The sequence below is a fragment of the Budorcas taxicolor genome, chromosome 7 (genome assembly GCF_023091745.1).
Source record: "Budorcas taxicolor isolate Tak-1 chromosome 7, Takin1.1, whole genome shotgun sequence".
NCBI lineage: Eukaryota > Metazoa > Chordata > Mammalia > Artiodactyla > Bovidae > Budorcas > Budorcas taxicolor.
In genome coordinates, this window is record NC_068916.1 from 18,673,221 (window position 1) to 18,690,915 (window position 17,695).

At 44.1% G+C, this 17,695-nt stretch overlaps 1 protein-coding gene across 1 annotated transcript in view; it reads right to left on the minus strand.

The window, feature by feature from the left end:
• The window catches only part of LOC128051424 (scaffold attachment factor B1-like), a 60,998-nt gene that overhangs the window by 14,107 nt on the left and 29,196 nt on the right, over positions 1-17,695 (minus strand). Inside the window, exons 16-21 of the mRNA XM_052643995.1 lie at positions 16,707-16,844; positions 16,229-16,271; positions 11,775-11,859; positions 2,206-2,270; positions 1,911-2,121; positions 1,015-1,073 (exon numbers count right to left, since the gene is read on the minus strand). Of these exons, the coding sequence (XP_052499955.1) occupies positions 1,015-1,073; positions 1,911-2,121; positions 2,206-2,270; positions 11,775-11,859; positions 16,229-16,271; positions 16,707-16,844 (601 nt within the window). The remainder of the gene's footprint in view (positions 1-1,014; positions 1,074-1,910; positions 2,122-2,205; positions 2,271-11,774; positions 11,860-16,228; positions 16,272-16,706; positions 16,845-17,695) is intronic.

A 17,695-nucleotide genomic window follows, 5' to 3' on the forward strand; every position in this document is an offset into this window, starting at 1 on the left:
TACACAGGACTCTTAAACCTGAGGAGACACTCAAGAAAATAAGCCTGCTCCTTTCCTTTCTGAGTCAGGAACAGGCTTTGTCTCTGCAGCTGGAGAGACATCCATCCGAATGGTGAACCAAGTTTCACCAAGTTTTCTTGCAATCTGTACCCTCCTGGAGGTTGGCTTGTGGCTCACTAATAACACACCTGGCCCGTCTGGCAGAGAGAAATGAAGGTCTTATCTGAAAGGTGGTTTCCAATTAATCAGCATAAGTTACATTATTAAAACAACAAAAAAACAAGGACTGGCATAAGCCATTTTTTCATTTCCTCAAAAACATTCTGAAAATCAGATACTCAGGTTTATTTCAACAGTTTAAACCAACATCGGCTGACAGAAAAAGTAAAAGGAAACAAGATCCATATTAATAGAAACTATACCTAAAAGTCAGCCCACATCTCATTTGTTCTCATTTAACTTTTAACACAGGTGGTAGTTTAACCTGTGTTTAATAGCCAAGAGGCTACAATCATCAAGAGAACTCTGTGTACTTTTTGAGGACAAACTTCCCAAAGAGAAAATCAGAACCGATCTTTTCCAGCTGTGATGTCAGTGCTGTGGCCACCCCACCCCACCCTCCTGCACCGCTGTCCGAACCCCATTCTTCTGTCCTGGGGAGGGGGTGCTGCCCTTCCAGTCTCATGTCTCACCTAGGAGTACTTCTGCTGCAGATGAGGCCCTCCAGGACAGACCCCACAGTTTGATCTGTTACTGATCAAACTAACAAGAGGCCCCTAGAAGTCCCGAGTCTTAACTGCAGGTATCTTCAATGCTGGCAGGGGAGCCAAAACAATGAGCAATTCTCAATAGGCACGTTCTGAACAAGAAGGTTGAAAGCAAAACTCCCTCTAGGAGGCCAAAAAAGGAAACGGACCTTGCAGTGACTTTTAGTTGGGACTGTATCAGAAGTGGATTCCAGAAACTGTAGTCTAACCTTTGATTTTAAAATTATTGAGCCATACAACAATTTACCTGTAATATAGTGAAGTCAGATGATGAAGTATCTAAATTGTTTATACTTTCTTTATCCTCTACCTGTAAAATAAATGGAGAACAAAATTTACAATACCAATAACAGAAATGCCTTTAAAGATGTCTCAGGGCTTGTATTTTTCAATCGCCTTTTCTGTCTACCTGAGAAACATTCATCCTTTTGGAAATAACACAATCCACTGAATTAACAGCACTGAGAAAACGCAGTCTGTGAGTTAAGTGTATGGAATCTGGAGTTACCTTGGCCTTCATTCTTATTCTCATATGAGCTACTGCCTGGAGATATTTACCTTTACCTTTTTACCCCCCAATTTTCCCAACTGAAAAATGGGCATAATAGCATTTATATATCTGTGGTTAACAGGATGAAAGGAACTAATGCCTAACGTCTGGCAGAGAGAATTCAGTAAGTAATACTCACCATAACGGTATTGTGCCTTGGATGTCAACCTAACACAAAAAAAGCTAAGGCTTTAAAAAAACAAGATCACAGAATTCAAAGACTGAATTGGGGGTGGGGTGGAGGTAGCAACCCAATGATAGCAAAAGACCAACTTTCCACCTGTTTTGGTATTTGAGACGTCAGAGCTACTACATCACAGAGTAATCTCCTATAACAAGGCTAGAATAGTGTCCTCAAGATGCTTAATGCTGCACTATTCAAATGGAGAGCAGATACAATCATTCCTCACAAGACACCGTTTTTCAATGAAGCAAAGTGTGCCTTTCAGACTCATCTGTGATGTGAATGGATTAGCCAAACATTGTACTGAAATGGCATTAAAAGAACATAATTCCAAGTTTAGTTATTATCTGTTACACTGTTTGAGGAATTTTTACATTTAGGGTACATCCTAGAGACCCTGCCGAGGTACCTACAGCATGTTCTTGAAGCTGCTCTGGAAGCTCTTTCATCTCCCCCTCCACAAGCTCTCTACTGTCAGACAGGGACTCCTGGAGGTTTTCAGCATCATCATCGTCCACACAGTCTCCAACACTCCCGTTATCAATCTCTGCTTCATCCAACACACTGATATCCATCATGTCGATGTCCTGTAAGTTCTCCAAACTGGTCTCAACATCCTCCTGTGATAAAGAAAAATACAAGCATCCATCAGATGACAAGCCCTGGTCCACGCACCAAGCTGACCACTGACAAGGTTCACATACCTGTCCATCCCCAGAATTTTCTTCTAGCCCATTATCTTCCACACCCTCTTCTTCTGGTTTGCGCCCTGGAGGAATAATTTATAGTGTGAGATCAAAGATATGTATTTTTCAGAAGTGACAACTTTCACTTTTATACACCCTAAGCACTACAGAAAGACAACCTAGAACACCTGTGGGACTTTTCCGTTTAGGAACACAGTAATCCAGGACTAGTTAAATCCAATCTGGATAAGGGAGTTCCCTACTACCCCTAGTAGAAGTGGTTCTGTTCTTATCAACTAGCTGTGCAGGTACGAGGCACTAGAAATGGATTCTTAATAAAGTGGAAGCAATCAGACCTTTTCCAGGCCTGCCCGTCATGTTAACTGGCTTCGGTTATGGGGAGAAGAGTATCGCATACAAATGTGCTGCTGTGGGGAATTCCCTGGAACTCCAGTCATTAGCATTCTGTGTTTTACTACAAATGTTTCAGGTTCAAAACTTGGTAGGTGAACTAAGATCCCACAAGCCTGGAATTACAAAACCCAAACTAACAAAAAACCACACAAACCAAAACAATCAAAAAAGATCACATTTGCTGCTTTTTGGTTAAGGAATGTGGAACACGTTTACCGAGAGACAACCACATAAAAGGAAAACACAGGAAAGCAAAAAAAGTAAATGCCTTTCAGAATTTTACCATCTAAAAGTTAGTCCTGGAGCTATTATACAGTGGGGCAGGGATCCCTTCCACACTGTGCTATGAACATACACATACTCTCCTTTTAAAAACTGTGCTGCCATTTTATAATCCTTTCACTTACTACCTTGTGAATAGCTTTCTATATTCTTTCATAACATTATATGGTTTGTGTGAGTATGTGCAGGGTCGTGTGCGACCCTATGGACTGAGGCCACCAAGCCTCTCTGTCCATGTGATCTTCAGGGAAGGATACTTGAGTGGGTTGACATTTCCTACTTCAGATCTTCCCAAATGAGACTGAACCTGCATTTCCTGCACTGGCAGGTGGATTCTTTTTTTAAAAAATATTTATTTTTAATTGACTGATGATTACTTTACAATATTGGTTTGATTTCTATCATACATTTAACATGAATTAACCACAGGTATACATATGTCCCCTCTGGTCTAGTTATTACAGAGCCTCAGTTTGAGTTCCCTGAGTAATACAGCAAATTCCCAGTGGCGTCTATGTACATACGTTAGTGTATATGCTTCCATGCTACTCTCTCCATTCATCTCACTGTTTTCCTCTTCTCCTTTACCCTCTATGTCTGTGTCTATTGGCAAGCGGATTCTTTACCACTGAGCCACCTGGGAAGCACCACCATTTTTCTCCAAATTAAAGATGAATATCTTAGGCTACTGAGTGTTTATCTAGTAAGACATTACTTTGCACAATTAGTGGTCCAATTAGTAAAAGCTGTGGTTTTTCCAGTAGTCATGTACGGAACTGAGAGTTGCACCATAAAGCAGACTGAGGGCCGAAAAAAATGATGCTTTCAAACTGTGGTGCTGGAGAAGACTCTTGAGATGTCCTTGGACTGCAAGGAGATCAAACCAGTCAATCCTAAAGGGAATCAACCCTGAATAATCACTGGAAGGACTGACGCTAAAGCTCCAATACCTTGGCCACCTGATGTGAAGAGCCAACTCATTGGAAAAGCTGTTAAAGATTGAGGGCAAAATGAGAAGAGGGTGGCAGAGCATGAGATCGTTAGACAGCATCACTGATTCAGTGGACATGGATTTGAGCAAACTCTGGGAAATAGTGAAGCACAAGGAAGCCTGACTTGGTGCATTCTATGGGGTTGCAGAGTCGGGATGACTTAATGATTCACAACAATCATTTGTACCATAATTCAGACTTTAGAAATTTTTATACCATGTGTTACTTGATTTTTCCATATTCTAACTTCACTCATGTTTTCAGAATTTTTTTTCCCCCAGAAATATTTTAATTGCAAATAGCCTTGGTAGTTGGCTGGGAACCTCAGTATCCTATGGCAAAACATGCCTCGAGCTTCAAAATTGTCTGGAACTCAACCTAGTGGTCTTTATAAATATGCTAGGAAGATATACAGCAACATTTCTGCAGACTTGTACCATTCTAGAATATGCACATTGGCTTTTGCCCAATTCCACTGAGTTAATAGGAAAAATCTAAGTAGACTACCAGAAACTTGCCACCCTTTCTATTTCTACTGTCTTTCTCCCCTTCACAAGAAAGGCAGCAGGTTTTCATGAGGCAGATCCAGGTCTCACTACAAGCAGTACACACAGGTACACTGCAGCCTGAAGCCCTTTCAGCGGAGAATTCTCCAGGTAAGAAATGCCCTAACAAGCAATGTCAAGAGAATCTGCTGTACTAAGAACATCCACTCTTCAATATGGAAAGCACACCCCCATCGGGATGCTAACCAACAATCACTATTTGGGAAAGATACCCTGCTATCCAAAGATGAAAAACAATGTATCTCAATGAATCCAAAATTAATGTGAATGAGAAATATCACTGTGGCAAAAACCAAAGCAACTGTTTTTGGTACTACTAAGAAAAGGCACCCCTCAAATTCTTCCTCCAAAGAGTAAAAAGACCTCCCACATTTACAATCTCCAAACCACAGGCCCACACAGCCTCACAGTTCTTGTCTCCGTAACTTTCTCCCAGCCCCCTTGCCTGGGATTTCCATTTCTTCTCCCCATTAAGCTTCTACTTCAGGGAGAATGTCCAACTCAACTGTTAGACCCCTCCACAGACTCCTGCTGGGAACTCCCCCAGGACCCAGTGTGGCTGGCTGCATGTGGGCAGTTATTTTTAAAAATTTGATTACACAAATACAGTCACACAAGTATGCTCATTAAAAGATTCTCGCCACTTCACAGTAAATTTCAGTTTACTAGTAAAAGATCGGAGAAGGCAATGGCACCCCACTCCAGTACTCTTGCATTGAAAATCCCATGGATGGAGGAGCCTGGAAGGCTGCAATCCATGGGGTCTCACAGAGTCGGACACGACTGAAGTGACTTAGCAGCAGCAGTAAAAGATCCACCCTCATAAATACATGAAAAAGTTCTTTTTCACGTAGTTCATGTAAAGAGTTCTTTTCCGTTCTCCCCGTTGCACTTCTAAGAGGTAAGCATTGTTGTCAGCTTGGTGGCCCTTGAAAACATCTTGTGGATTTACACAAACACCATTCAAACAGAAATGAACTTGTTATGTAAAGGAATCACACGGTATATATATATTCTGTAACTTGCTTCTGTTAATAAAGGCCTTGGAAAATTGTCTTGCTCTGTATGTTGACTCACCTCCATGGTTAGTTTCACAGTTTGGTCACCCCTGTCCAGAAAGCAGTTTTATTAATTTACCATCTCCAATAACTACTCACTTCCTCACACCCTTGTCAATGTGGAATATTGAGAATTAGGTACCTGTTTACCAGTGTTAATTGGCAAAAATGATATTGTCATTATTTTTATTTGCTTTCCTTCATGAATTTTTCTTTTTTGTGTATAGGTCTTGTTTGTTTTTTCTTTTATCCATGACCTGTCTATTCATGAAAATGAAGGGAAAGTGTAGTTGCTTAGTGTCTGACTCTTGTGACCTCCTGGACTGTAGCCTGCCAGGCTCCTCTGTCCATGGGATTTCCCAGGAAAGAATACTGGAGTGGGTTGCCATTTCCTTCTCCAGGGATCTTCCCGACCCAGGGATTGAACCCAGGTCTCCTACACTGCAGGCAGATTCATTACCGTCTGAGACACCAGGGAGGTCTCTTTTCTGAAATCAATTGGCTATTATCTTATTAATTTGTAGAAATATTGAATGCTTTCTGGATGTTTATATGCTGTAACATTTTCTCCCAATTACATCTATTTATGGTATTTTTCATTAAGAAAATCTTAATATTCTACCATTAAAATAAGAGCAAGAATGAAACAGTTTTTCAATTTGAGTTATTCTTCTGTATTTTCTTTTTGATGAATATTAGAACAGACAAATCTCAAAGAGTCTTTTTAGGTTACTTTGAGGGGAATTGAGAACCTTATGCTATCAAGTCATCATATCTAGGAAAACTTCCTCAAAATTAGTTGTATCACAGTACTTAATACTTAAGGAAATACTTAATATTTCCTTGTAGCTTCACCTATAACTTGAGAATACTGTATCTATTTTTAATGTCCTCTGGCAATCCCTTGCTTAAGTCTTTGACTTGCAAATGATGTTTCATTGGCACATCAAAAACAAAGCAGACAATTAACACCAGTTACCAAGTTTTGCAAGTGCACTGTTCATATTAGCCTTCCCCCGCCATATTTCTTAAGCTGTCATTGGCTCATTTTGGATTGCTTCACTAGTATTTAATTTCACGAGGTACATGAAGACTACTAAAGGACCTCAGAGACCCAGCAGTGGCCAAGAATTTGACACCTGCAGCAAAGAGTAGGGCTTCCATGGTAAAGAATTCGCCTGCAATTCAGGAGACCCCAGTTCGCTTCCTGGGTTGGGAAGATCCCCTGGAGAGGGGATAGGTTACCCAATCCAATAGTCTTGGGGTTCCCTGGTGGCTCAGTCGGTAAAGAATCTGCCTGCAACGTGGGAGACCTGGGTGCGAGCCCTGGGTTGGGAAGATCCCCTGGAGGAGGGCATGGCAACCCGCTCTCTTGTATGGATTTCCCTGGTGGCTCAGATGGTAAAGAATCCACCTGCCACACAGGAGACCTGGGTTCCATCTCTGGGTTGGGAACATCCCTGGAGAATGGAACAGCCACCTAGACCAGTATTCTGGCCTAGAGAATTCCATGGACGGAGGAGCCTGGCAGGCCACAGTCCATGGGACTGCAAAGAGCTGGACATGACTGAGTGACTTTCACCTCAGTGAAGAGTACACTGCTGCTGCTAAGTTAGTTCAGTCGTGTCTGACTCTGTGCAACCCCACAGACGGCAGCCCACCAGGCTCCCCCGTCCCTGGGATTCTCCAGGCAAGAACACTGGAGTGGGTTGCCATTTTCTTCGCCAATGCATGCAAGTGAAAAGTGAAAGGGAAGTCGCTCAGTTGTGTCCGACTCTTCGCGACTCCATGGACTGCAGCCTACCAGGCTTCTCTGTCCATGGGATTTTCCAGGCAAGAGTACTGGAGTGGGGTGCCATCACCTTCTCCCAAAGGGTACACCAGCACTCTGCAAAAATGAAGGGCACCTGGAAGAGATGGCTGATTCCCAGTGCAGGGCAGGGAAAGCAAACAGACACTGAACACCCTCTTGTGCCAGAAAGTAGTGTTCAAAGAGTGATGTGAACATGTTAAAAAGATACTGGTGCCAGCTTGCAGGAGTCTCACAGGGAGAATTTGAACATCAAAATAAATAATAATCACAAAGGCTTATCACCTACTGAATAGGAATCTCTAAGTTCACACTGATAAGTGGGGGAGAAGTACAAGCTACTACTTCTTATGGCAGAAACCCAGCACTAGACATGGAATGATTAATTTAGAAAATCACCACTGGACAACTCAGTGGAATGCTGACACTAGTGGAGAGTGAAATATGCTATTTTTAAGTCTCCGAGTATCCTCCCCATAGATACAATTACAAACTCTCCTGTGGAGAAACACCCAACCAATACCACCTCAAGTTACCTGCCCAAACTGTCAGGATGTGCCTGTAAGGAGGACACGTAACAACAGAGAAAAACAACACTTCCAGTGGTATTTCTGACAAAAGTATGTGATTTGAACCTAATCATGAGGGGAGGAAAAAAAAACACCAGAAATACCCCCCAATAAACCCAAACTGAAAAACAGGCTTCAAAGTAAGTGGTCTGTGCTCTTCAGGAAATGGTAATGTCACAAATACAAACAAAGGCTTGGAAACTGTTGTAGATTAAAGGAGACCAAAAAGATGTGCGTGACAACTGAAGGCAAAAGACCCTAGAACTTCTTTCTTCTGAGTTATGAAGGACATTACTGGAATAATGATTAAGTAAGGCCTAAGCTTAGATAACAGCATTATTCCAATATTAATTTCTTGATTTTTGGTAACTATGTACATAGTTATGTAATGTCCTCGCTTTTCGAAAATACTGTAGTATGTAGGAGCAAAGAGGCACATACTTGCAACTTATTCTAAAACAGTTCAGGGGAAAAGGAAAAAATATATATGTATTACATTTGTTTTATCCTTTTCTTTCTCCCTCCTCCCCTCCCCTCCCTCTCTCGAGAAAGAAAAGGATAAAACGAATGTATTAAAATGATAGCATTTCGGGAATCTGGGTGAAAATTTATGAAAATTTCTTGTCTTTTTCTTGTATCTTTTCTAAGCATGAAATTATGTCTCCCAAAAAAAGATACACTGTACATTCATAATCAAAGTTTTTGTGGATCCATGCTTTTATTTACTTTGGCTAAAGACACAGGAACGGAATACTTTGGGATGATTAATATTTCAGCTGAAATTTTTTTAACTTTTATGTGCCAATTTTTCTCCCAAAATAACTGTATCATTTTATATACTCCACAGCAGTGTACGGGAAGTTTGTTTTTCTATATCTTTGCCATTTTAATAGCTGCTTTTTAGTATTTCTAATCATTTTAATTTTCATTTCCTTGATACCTAAACATAATAATTTTTAACGTGGTCACTGGCCATTTACTTATATTCTCTTGTGAAGCATCGATTCAAAATTTTGCCAATTATTAAAATGTATTTTTAAAAACATGCTAACTTTGCTTTTCTAGTTAAATTACTTTAAATGATCTATTAAACAAAGTACTGGTATAAAACTAATTTGGAAGCTTTCTAGGATTCTGATTAAAACCATCAGATTTCAAAGTATTTTGAGTTTGTTCAAACTGAACAGAAGAAAAAACTCATTATTTTCGGTAAAAATCTTAATAAAATTTAATAAGGCAATTATTTTAATAAGGTAAAATAAGAGAACTTATAAAGTAGTCCTATTGAATATGAAAAAGTACTGTAAAACCTCATAATAGAGTGACTGCAAGCATCTAAGAAACCAGACAGAGAAGAGTTTGTATTAGGAATTCCTGGCAGTCCAGTGGTTAGGACTCTATGAGCTCACTGCCTAGGGCCTAGGCTCAATCCCTGGTCAGAGAACTAAGATTCCACAAGGTACACAGTGCTGAAACCCATGCCCAGTTTTTTTGCTTTGAATGGTTCTACTTCCTGTGAAGTTTAAGAACAGGAAAAACGAATCATCTATGGTCAAAGTAACTATTCTCCCCCGACTCCCTGCCGGAGGGACAAGCAAGAGCACTAGGAATTTAGCAGAAATGTTATCACACTGGGACTTCCCTGGTGGTCCAGTGGCTAAGAATCCACACTCCCAATGCAGGGGACCCAGGTTCGATCCCTGTTCAGGGAACTAGATCCCACATGCTGCAATAAAAACATGGTACAGCCAAATAAATAAGTAATAAGTATTTTAAAAATCCCATTATTTTGATCCCTATTTAGCTTCACATCATATACAAAAATAAATTCCAAATGAACTAAAAATAAAACTATAAATACTACTCTGCAATGAAGATTTCTTAAAAAAGTAATTTTAAAGCAAAGGACTGCCTTTTAAAATACAACATAAAATCTAAAACCAAATAAAACAGGCTAACGGCATTGCCTGTATTCAAGATTAAAACCTGAAAGACAAAAACATCACAAATTACTTAAGTCAAAACAAACGACTTAAGTCAAATGAAAGACTGGGAAAAAAACAACTGATATTTTACAGAGCGAGCACTCTCAAAAGTGAGAGAAGCATCAAAATGAGCAAAGGACATGAAGAGACAATTGAAGAAATACAGATGGCCAATTATCAGAAATTTTCTAATCTGTGAAGAAATGTAAATGGACACTTTACCTGTGGAGAAATTCAGACAAATACAAGGAAAATAATATTTAGCATTAAGCAAGAATTTAAAGAAACAGGTACCTGCCCATGTTGCTAATTATTAACCAGTAGAGCCTGTTGGAAAGCCACTTGCTAATAACTATTTTAAAAATAAATGTACATATCTTTGGACCCCAGAATTCTACTTCTCAGTTAACATAAACATATTCCTTCAGCAGAGGTAACTGGCACATGGACATGCTGAAAACTGGAACAAATAGTATAGTGATAAAACTGAGGAGCTCAACTATAATACAAAGAATGAATACTTAGCCATTTTCTGCATTACTGAAAAAAGTAAATTAAAGGATGTTGTGTGTAGTATGGATTTTTTTTTAATGGAAAGATAAAGCTACACTGGGTTTCTGGTTACGTTTCTGCATTTGTTTTTAGGTAACGATAGACACACAGAAAAGTCTGGGAAAATATGCCTACTTTTAATAATGGTTTGTCTCCTTTATTTAATGCACATTTGTGTTCCTAACACAAGGATTTCTTTTTCTTAAAAACAAAAACAAACTCCACAGGCTATATCCTCTGCCCGCCCACCCCTTCCCCTTGCCCCAATAAACGTCTTTCTCTCATTTTTCAGTACTCTGCCTTGGCAAAAACATCGACTTAGGAAAAGTCAAAATGCACAACAAACTGTGGCCCACACAAGTGATGTCATCCAAGTGATGACACTGACTACTATTCTCCCAGAGCTAATAATATACCAAAGCGAGGTCCACATTGGTGCTTGCCTCTCAGGCATTTCACACCCAGGTCTTCACCACTGGCCACGTAAAAATATTTCAATTCGGGGCCTGAGCAATAAAACTTTCAATTACCCAGAGAACTTTCAGGATGGCCCGACTGCCTGGTTTTAGCTGATTCTTAAACAGTAGTTGAATGTCACTGAATTCAATTAGGAATTCAATTTATTGAGTAAATACTAGCAGGAAAAAAGACAAGGAAGAAGCAGACCCTGTCCTCAACAACCTAATTAGGACACAAGGCAGGATGATGTCAGCATTGAAACTCAGGCCACGGCTGTGCAGAGGACCTAAGGAGAGAAGACTTGCTACTGGTGAGATCAGAAGTTGTCTCTTGATGAACTGGGTAGGACTCAAATGCAGACAGATGGGGAAGAGGAGTGGGTGGAGTAAAACCACATGTCTTGGGACCTGATTGCAGGTGGATGTAACAGAGGAAGGTGGTAGGGGCGGAAGTGGGAAGGGGCCATCTGGGGCAATGGTGAGGGTCATTAATGCCATGTGGAATCTGGCTTTTATGCGGTACGAAGTTTTTGAAAGCAGCATCTGTAAAAGTGACGACTCTGTTTTGGCCAGGCGGTATTTAAAAGGCAAGTTATTTCCCACAAGTCAGAGCAATAGGTCTGAGACTCAAGTAATCCTAAACACTCTCTACCTCAAGAAGGTTAAGACTCTGGATAAGCAACAGCTGCTGAGAAACCTACAGAAAAAAATAAGTAAAGGTGTCAGTACCTCTTCTGTGCTGAGACTTCCCAAATCCCATGGAAACAAAAACACACTGGAGAGATCTTGAAAGAAAATGCACACCTTCATTCAAGGTCCATCAAAGATTCACAGGGCAGTCCACAGGCACATTAGCAAAGGAAGCCAGTTTGAAAGAAGTTCCTAACATCACCCTCCATACCTTTGCTGGATCTCTTTGGAGTCTTCTTATTTCCTTCAGAGGTAATTTCAATTTCATCAGGATTACCTCCCTCATCTTCAATTGCCTAAAGGGAAGGGAAAAGAAAAGTTCTCATCCAAAAAGGCAGCACACAAGACTTGACTTCCACAGAAGCTTCAGGGGCTGATCTGGACAGGGCCTCTCCCCATCTGTTCATTCCTTCTTTCTGTTGCAGCAAGGGCCCCAGAGGTAGACTGATTCTACTATACTTTGGCTGCCTGGTCTCAGGCAGGCTTACTTAATTGTTCCGAGTTTGTTTTTCACTCTGGCATGAGGGACTAATTAGTTCTTACCCTGGAAAGCTGTCATGAAAATTCTTGTTAGTCACATAAAGCAAGCACTCACCAGACATTTGACTTATTTTTAATATTACCACCACAATCTGACAAATCCTAATCCTGGGTCCAAAAGAACTCTAAAAGGGAGAAGCAAACTCGCTAATTGCCTATGACGTCACTCAGCAATGTGTTATTAGACCCACCCTGATCCCCTCTCCATTCCACGCCTGAATTAGCACCATCTGGACGGAATATGGGATGTGCAATGGATGGGACACAGACTACCTCATCCCTCACAAATCTCTAACTCCTAAGGTCTTTCTCTCAACCCCTAGGGGACCTGCTTCATTGGACACAGAACCCTAAGCATTTTTGAGTGAGTGGCACCTCCCATCCCAAGACTGTGTTGCTCAGTTAAGCAGCTCTCAGGCTCGCTCAGCACCGAGCAGGCCACTAAGGAGGCACTCAGGAGGAAAAGAAACAAACAACCCCCAACCCCCACAAAACAAACAAACAAAAGAACATGTACTGAGCCTGTTAATGCTGATATCCCCAGACACCAGGCCTCAGATTTTAACTTTTGGAAACCCTTTCTCTCCTGGATAGTCTTGGGAACCAATGTTCTATTTTAAAATCAGTTTCAAATGCTGTTTTGTTTTTAAGTAGTTTCAGAAGCCTCAAAGCTTCTCAGGAGTACTCTAGCTTGGTAAAGTCTAAGTTCAGAATGAAGCTTGGGGGCTCCACACCTAACCTGTACCAGGAACAAAGAAAACCTCTCCCTCTTCTCTGAAGCCAGAGCCAGAAGAAAGATTTGGAGTTATGCCCTGGCATGAAGAAGGGCTTAAACAGAAAGTGCCTTACCCTCTGCCTGGAGACAAAAGATTCTGGACCACCAGCAGCAGAAAACAACTACCTTGGACAGAAAGTGGACCAGTCTGCCTCTCAGATGGTCTCTAGGTGTAGTGTTTACAGGGTCATCCCCAGGGGGACTGTAGGCTATGAGTCATCCTTATAGACCTTGCCAAATTAGACTGTCGCCTCCACCTTTCCCTGTTTTGCTTTTCTACAAAAATAAATAAACCAGAAAAGGGACAAAACACTCTGTGACAGAAGTAGAATAGAAGAATTCCCGTTACTTCCAGACTTGCTCGGGCAGAGTGGCAGATGGGTGTATACACTGATGGTGTTTGTTATTTTGAGCACATCCCTAATAGAAGAGCAAGGAGGGATGGATTTTTTCTCTCAGAGACCCTAGTGGAAGATCATACCAGCCTCAACCACCAACCTGACAGGGAGATTCAATCCTCTATCACCATCAAAGGCTTGTGGATTATCTAGGGGAATAATGGCTAAAGCCCTCCAATTTGGCTTTGTTGACAGGAGGTCCTGAAGCTAGCAGCACGGATCACAGGTCCCTGGGTGCCAACCCTTCCCTCCTTGCATACTCCCCTGGTAAACACATCAGTGGTGAACTGCCTGCCCTGTCGTCTTAGAGAGGAGTCTGTATCCATAGTGAAAGAAACACATGCTAGAGTTACAAATGTCCCACTGACTTGGGGCATAATAACTCATCACTCTCAACCCTGAACTTCCTCAATGGGATAAGAGGAAATTACCCTCACTTCCTCTAAACAGAAATTAATAAATAAAACCCCGGTCCTCTGTTGTTTGTGAGGCAAGAGGCGGTGGAATGAGTCACAAACTGTACTGCTTGGGGAAGTAGGGTGGGGGGAGGATAGGTGACAAGGCTTAGAGATCACCGGAGAAGTCCTGGGAGAAGAGTTTAGAGACGGTAAAACAAAGACTTCACCAGAATCAGACAGCACAAGGAAAGCGGAAGAGCACAAATTCTTAAGTCCCTTCTTATCAAAGGCATCCCTCAGAATCCGACCCGGCAAGAAGGGGTCAGAACCCCCAGTTTGCAAATACCAAACAGTGGTACCTCCAGTTGTTACAAGAGTTTAGGGCTTTCCTCATAGCTCAGTTGTTATATCATGTGCCTGCAATGCAGGAGTCCCAGGTTCCATTCCTGGGTTGGGAAGATCCTCTGGAAAAGGAAATGGCAACCCACTCCAATATTCTTGCCTGGAGAATCCCATGGTCAGAAGAGCCTGGCGGGCACAGTCCATGGGATCGCAAGAGTCGGACACGATTTACCCGACTAAACCACCCCCACCAAACAGTGATACAGAGAGGGGTCAACTGTGACAGCGATTGCCCCTCAAGCGTTCACATGTATCAGGCAGCACGCCAAGCCCATTTTATGCCATTTTACTTAATCCTAACGCGGAAGAATTCTTTCCTTCTTTTGGACACAAGGAGAAACAGGCCTAGAGGGAGTTAAAATGTCTTCCACTCTCAAGATCGAGTCACGGAGACTGTCAGAATCCTTAGGTTCTTAAGTCTAACTGTAGGTTTCATTTCTGGTCTTTATTACAAACAGCACTTTCCCTACCAGGCTGAGCCCCCGAGTCCGTGCTGGCAAATCCCTAAGGCATTCCCCCAACCCCGCTCTCAATACCCTTTTGATACGGTTACTTCGTAAACTACCCCCCTATTCTCGGCTTCTAGGCCCTAACGGATCAAGCAGCATCTCTCGCCCCAGAGGAGGCTCCCGCATCCAACACACGCTCAGAAAATCGCCCGGCCTGGGTTCAAATCTCGACCTCCTCCCCCCGGCCGAGTGACCTTGGCCGAGTCCCCTGACTCCTCGGGCGGAGCGAGGATTTCAGGTTCCGCGTCCACTCTCAGAGATCGGGATGAAAGCAGCCGAAGGAAGCTCTAAAAAGCAGGGGCTGATGCGGATAACACAAGCCCTCGGCCGATGTCACCCGCCACCTCGAACTTCCCCCGTTCGCGTCGAGATTTTCTTGTTCTCGCCCCGATGCAGCGCCGGGGCCCGCCGGGGCTCGGCGATCCCGCTCGGGCCTCAGCGAAGCGGGGACAGGCCCGGGGCAGGCCGCAAACGGACCCCGAGGCCAGGAGGCCCCCCGAAGCGGCCGCCGGGGTTCCCCGGCCCACCTCCCACACACCCCAGGGCCGCAGCTCTACCTTTCTAAGCCGTTCCATCAAAGCGCTCTTGTTGCCGCTCGAGTCCAGGTTCCGTTTCTTCAGCTCCGCCCGCAGATCGATCACCCTAAGGTCGGTGAGGCGCCGCGTCCCGGTCTCCGACGAGGCGGAGCTCAGAGCCGCTGCGCCCGCCGCACCAGAATCGCCTAAGCCGGACAGAGACTCCGCCATTCCAGGGACCCTGGCTCCGCCGACTACTTCACACAGAACCCGGCCGGGTTTACCTCGGCTTTCAGCACAAAATGGCGCCGCCTGCGAGGGAACCGCTCCGGCCGCCCCTGCGCGACTCGTTTCTGCGCAGGCGTATCCGGCGCGGGTTCGACGCTCCCGGCCGCGTCTGCCCATGCGCGGTGGCAGCCGTGGGAGGGACGCACGCCGGCGTACTACTTCTCGCCGGCCTCCCGCCGCGAACTGCCGAGACGCATGCGTATTGCGGGCACACCGCCTGTCGGCTGCGGCCTGGCGCCAGTGCTGTTAAGCTTGATCAGGGCGTCGCGAAGCGGGCGGGAGGAAGGGCGTGCCTTTTCCTCTCAGGCGGCGCCATTTTGTGCTCAGAGCCGCTACAGCCTCCGGCGGTGGGGAGTAGTTGGTGGAGACAAGACACCTAGGATGGTACTCTGGTAGGGGCCGCCGACTTAGGGATGGCCGCTTTCGTCTCGGAAATCGGGACGCGACGGCTTAGCGTCCTGCGGGCGGAGCTGAAGAAGCGGAACCTGGACACGGGCGGCAACAAGAGTGTCCTGATAGAACGGCTGTAGAAGGTGAGGCGGCCCGGGGCCCCGGGGTGGCGCCAGAGGCTGAGAAACTTCCTTGGCCCGAACTGTCAGGGACCGCGGGGCCGGGCTGTGAGACCAGGACACCGCCCCGCGCTGTGCCTGGCGCCTCCTCTCCAGCCGGGGGCCTCAAAGCGCTGAAAGCCCATCATAGTCGTAGGGGGCCCCCAGGACTGCTCCCAGGGCCGTATGACCTTCGACAGATACCGTCCCGTCCCTGGGCCTCAGTTTCCAGGAGGCATACACAGAATTGAAGAATTGACTGTACTGGCTACAATCACAGCTCCTAACTTACCTGTTCTTCTCTTTCTTCTATGATTGACCTTGAACCTTCTCTCCTGAAAAAGGGAATTCAAATAGAAACATAAGGAGAAAGACAGGGAGGCAGACCCCCGAATGGAAGACATTTCCCGAGTTGAACCCAGGTAATTCACAAACTGCTGGTTCGAGTGGGCGTGCACCCTAGAAGCCTAGAACCCAGGAGGGCCGCTGGAGTTTTTCGTCGTTAAGATTCAGCTTGGACCAAAAAAAGAATGAGCCAGGACTGGAATGTCCCTTTAGTCGGGTAGTCAAGGCTTAACCTTCTAATGAAGGGTGGGGGGGGTTCCTTGGTTGGGAAGCTAACACCCACATACCTCAAGACCAAAAAAACCAAAAGGTAAATATTGAAAAAATTCAATAAAGACTTTGAAAATGGTCCAGGATTAAAAAAGAGAGAGAGAGAATGAACCAGGACAAAGACATGCATCAGGTGGGCAGGGTCAGTGGCTGACCTGTCAACTGAGTGATCAGGGTAGCAGCTCTGGTCCCTGTGATCAAAGTTGTGGAAGCAGTCCTGGTGGTCAAAGTCAGAATGGTAGCGCTCATCCAGGGCTGCCCGCTTAGCTTCTGGCCAGTAAACATCATCTCGCCTAGAAGGGAAGCAAGAAAGGACGTATATTTCCCCCTCCTAGTGGATGACCTCTGTGGAAGCTGCTAAACTAAACCCTCAACTGTCCAACTGCCCCATCACTTCACAGAACGAGAACTATGTCCCTAGAAGCCATTCTCTGCCACTTGAGTTGCGAGTGCCTGGAAGGGTGATATGGGATGTGACTGAAGGGCTCTATTCTCTTACCCAATATGCCCAAGTTCCCCACAGAGAAGTTCAGGTCTCCTTACAGAAGGGGATCAGAGAAGTGGGTGTCAGATGCCCTCTGGAAACTGCTCACAGCCACAAGCGTCAGCCAATCTACTAGGACAGTTGCCCCATGCAGACCTGACCCAGCAAACACCCAGTGCAGAGGACTAGTAGCACTTGAGAAGTACCTGTTCAAAAACATTCTATGATCTTAACAAACTCCCATCAATATTTTGTAAAATGCACAAAAATCCTAAGACATCTTAAAAATCCTTTACAGAAGTCTCAATGTTATATTACACAGGGACAGATTAAAACGAACAAACACACCATGCAGTCTCCCCCAAGTCACCATACATGTGGAAAAGCTCTCATAGGATCAACCCTAGGATTATTGCCCCAGACTCCTCACAGCAAGGTCTGAAACAGGCCTTTCACTGGTGGTTAGTGTTTTAGTATTTGTATGTCACAACAATATGTCTGGGGAATTAAAATCAACCTCATTAATAGAATGAACCAACACAAATCACTCCAATGATTTCAGAGTATGGAAGGTGCCCAGGAGGTACATTTTGGTCCCTGATCACCTGACCAGCACCCTGTGTTATGTGCTCCTGTGGGGGTCTGAACTTCGGGGGGGCT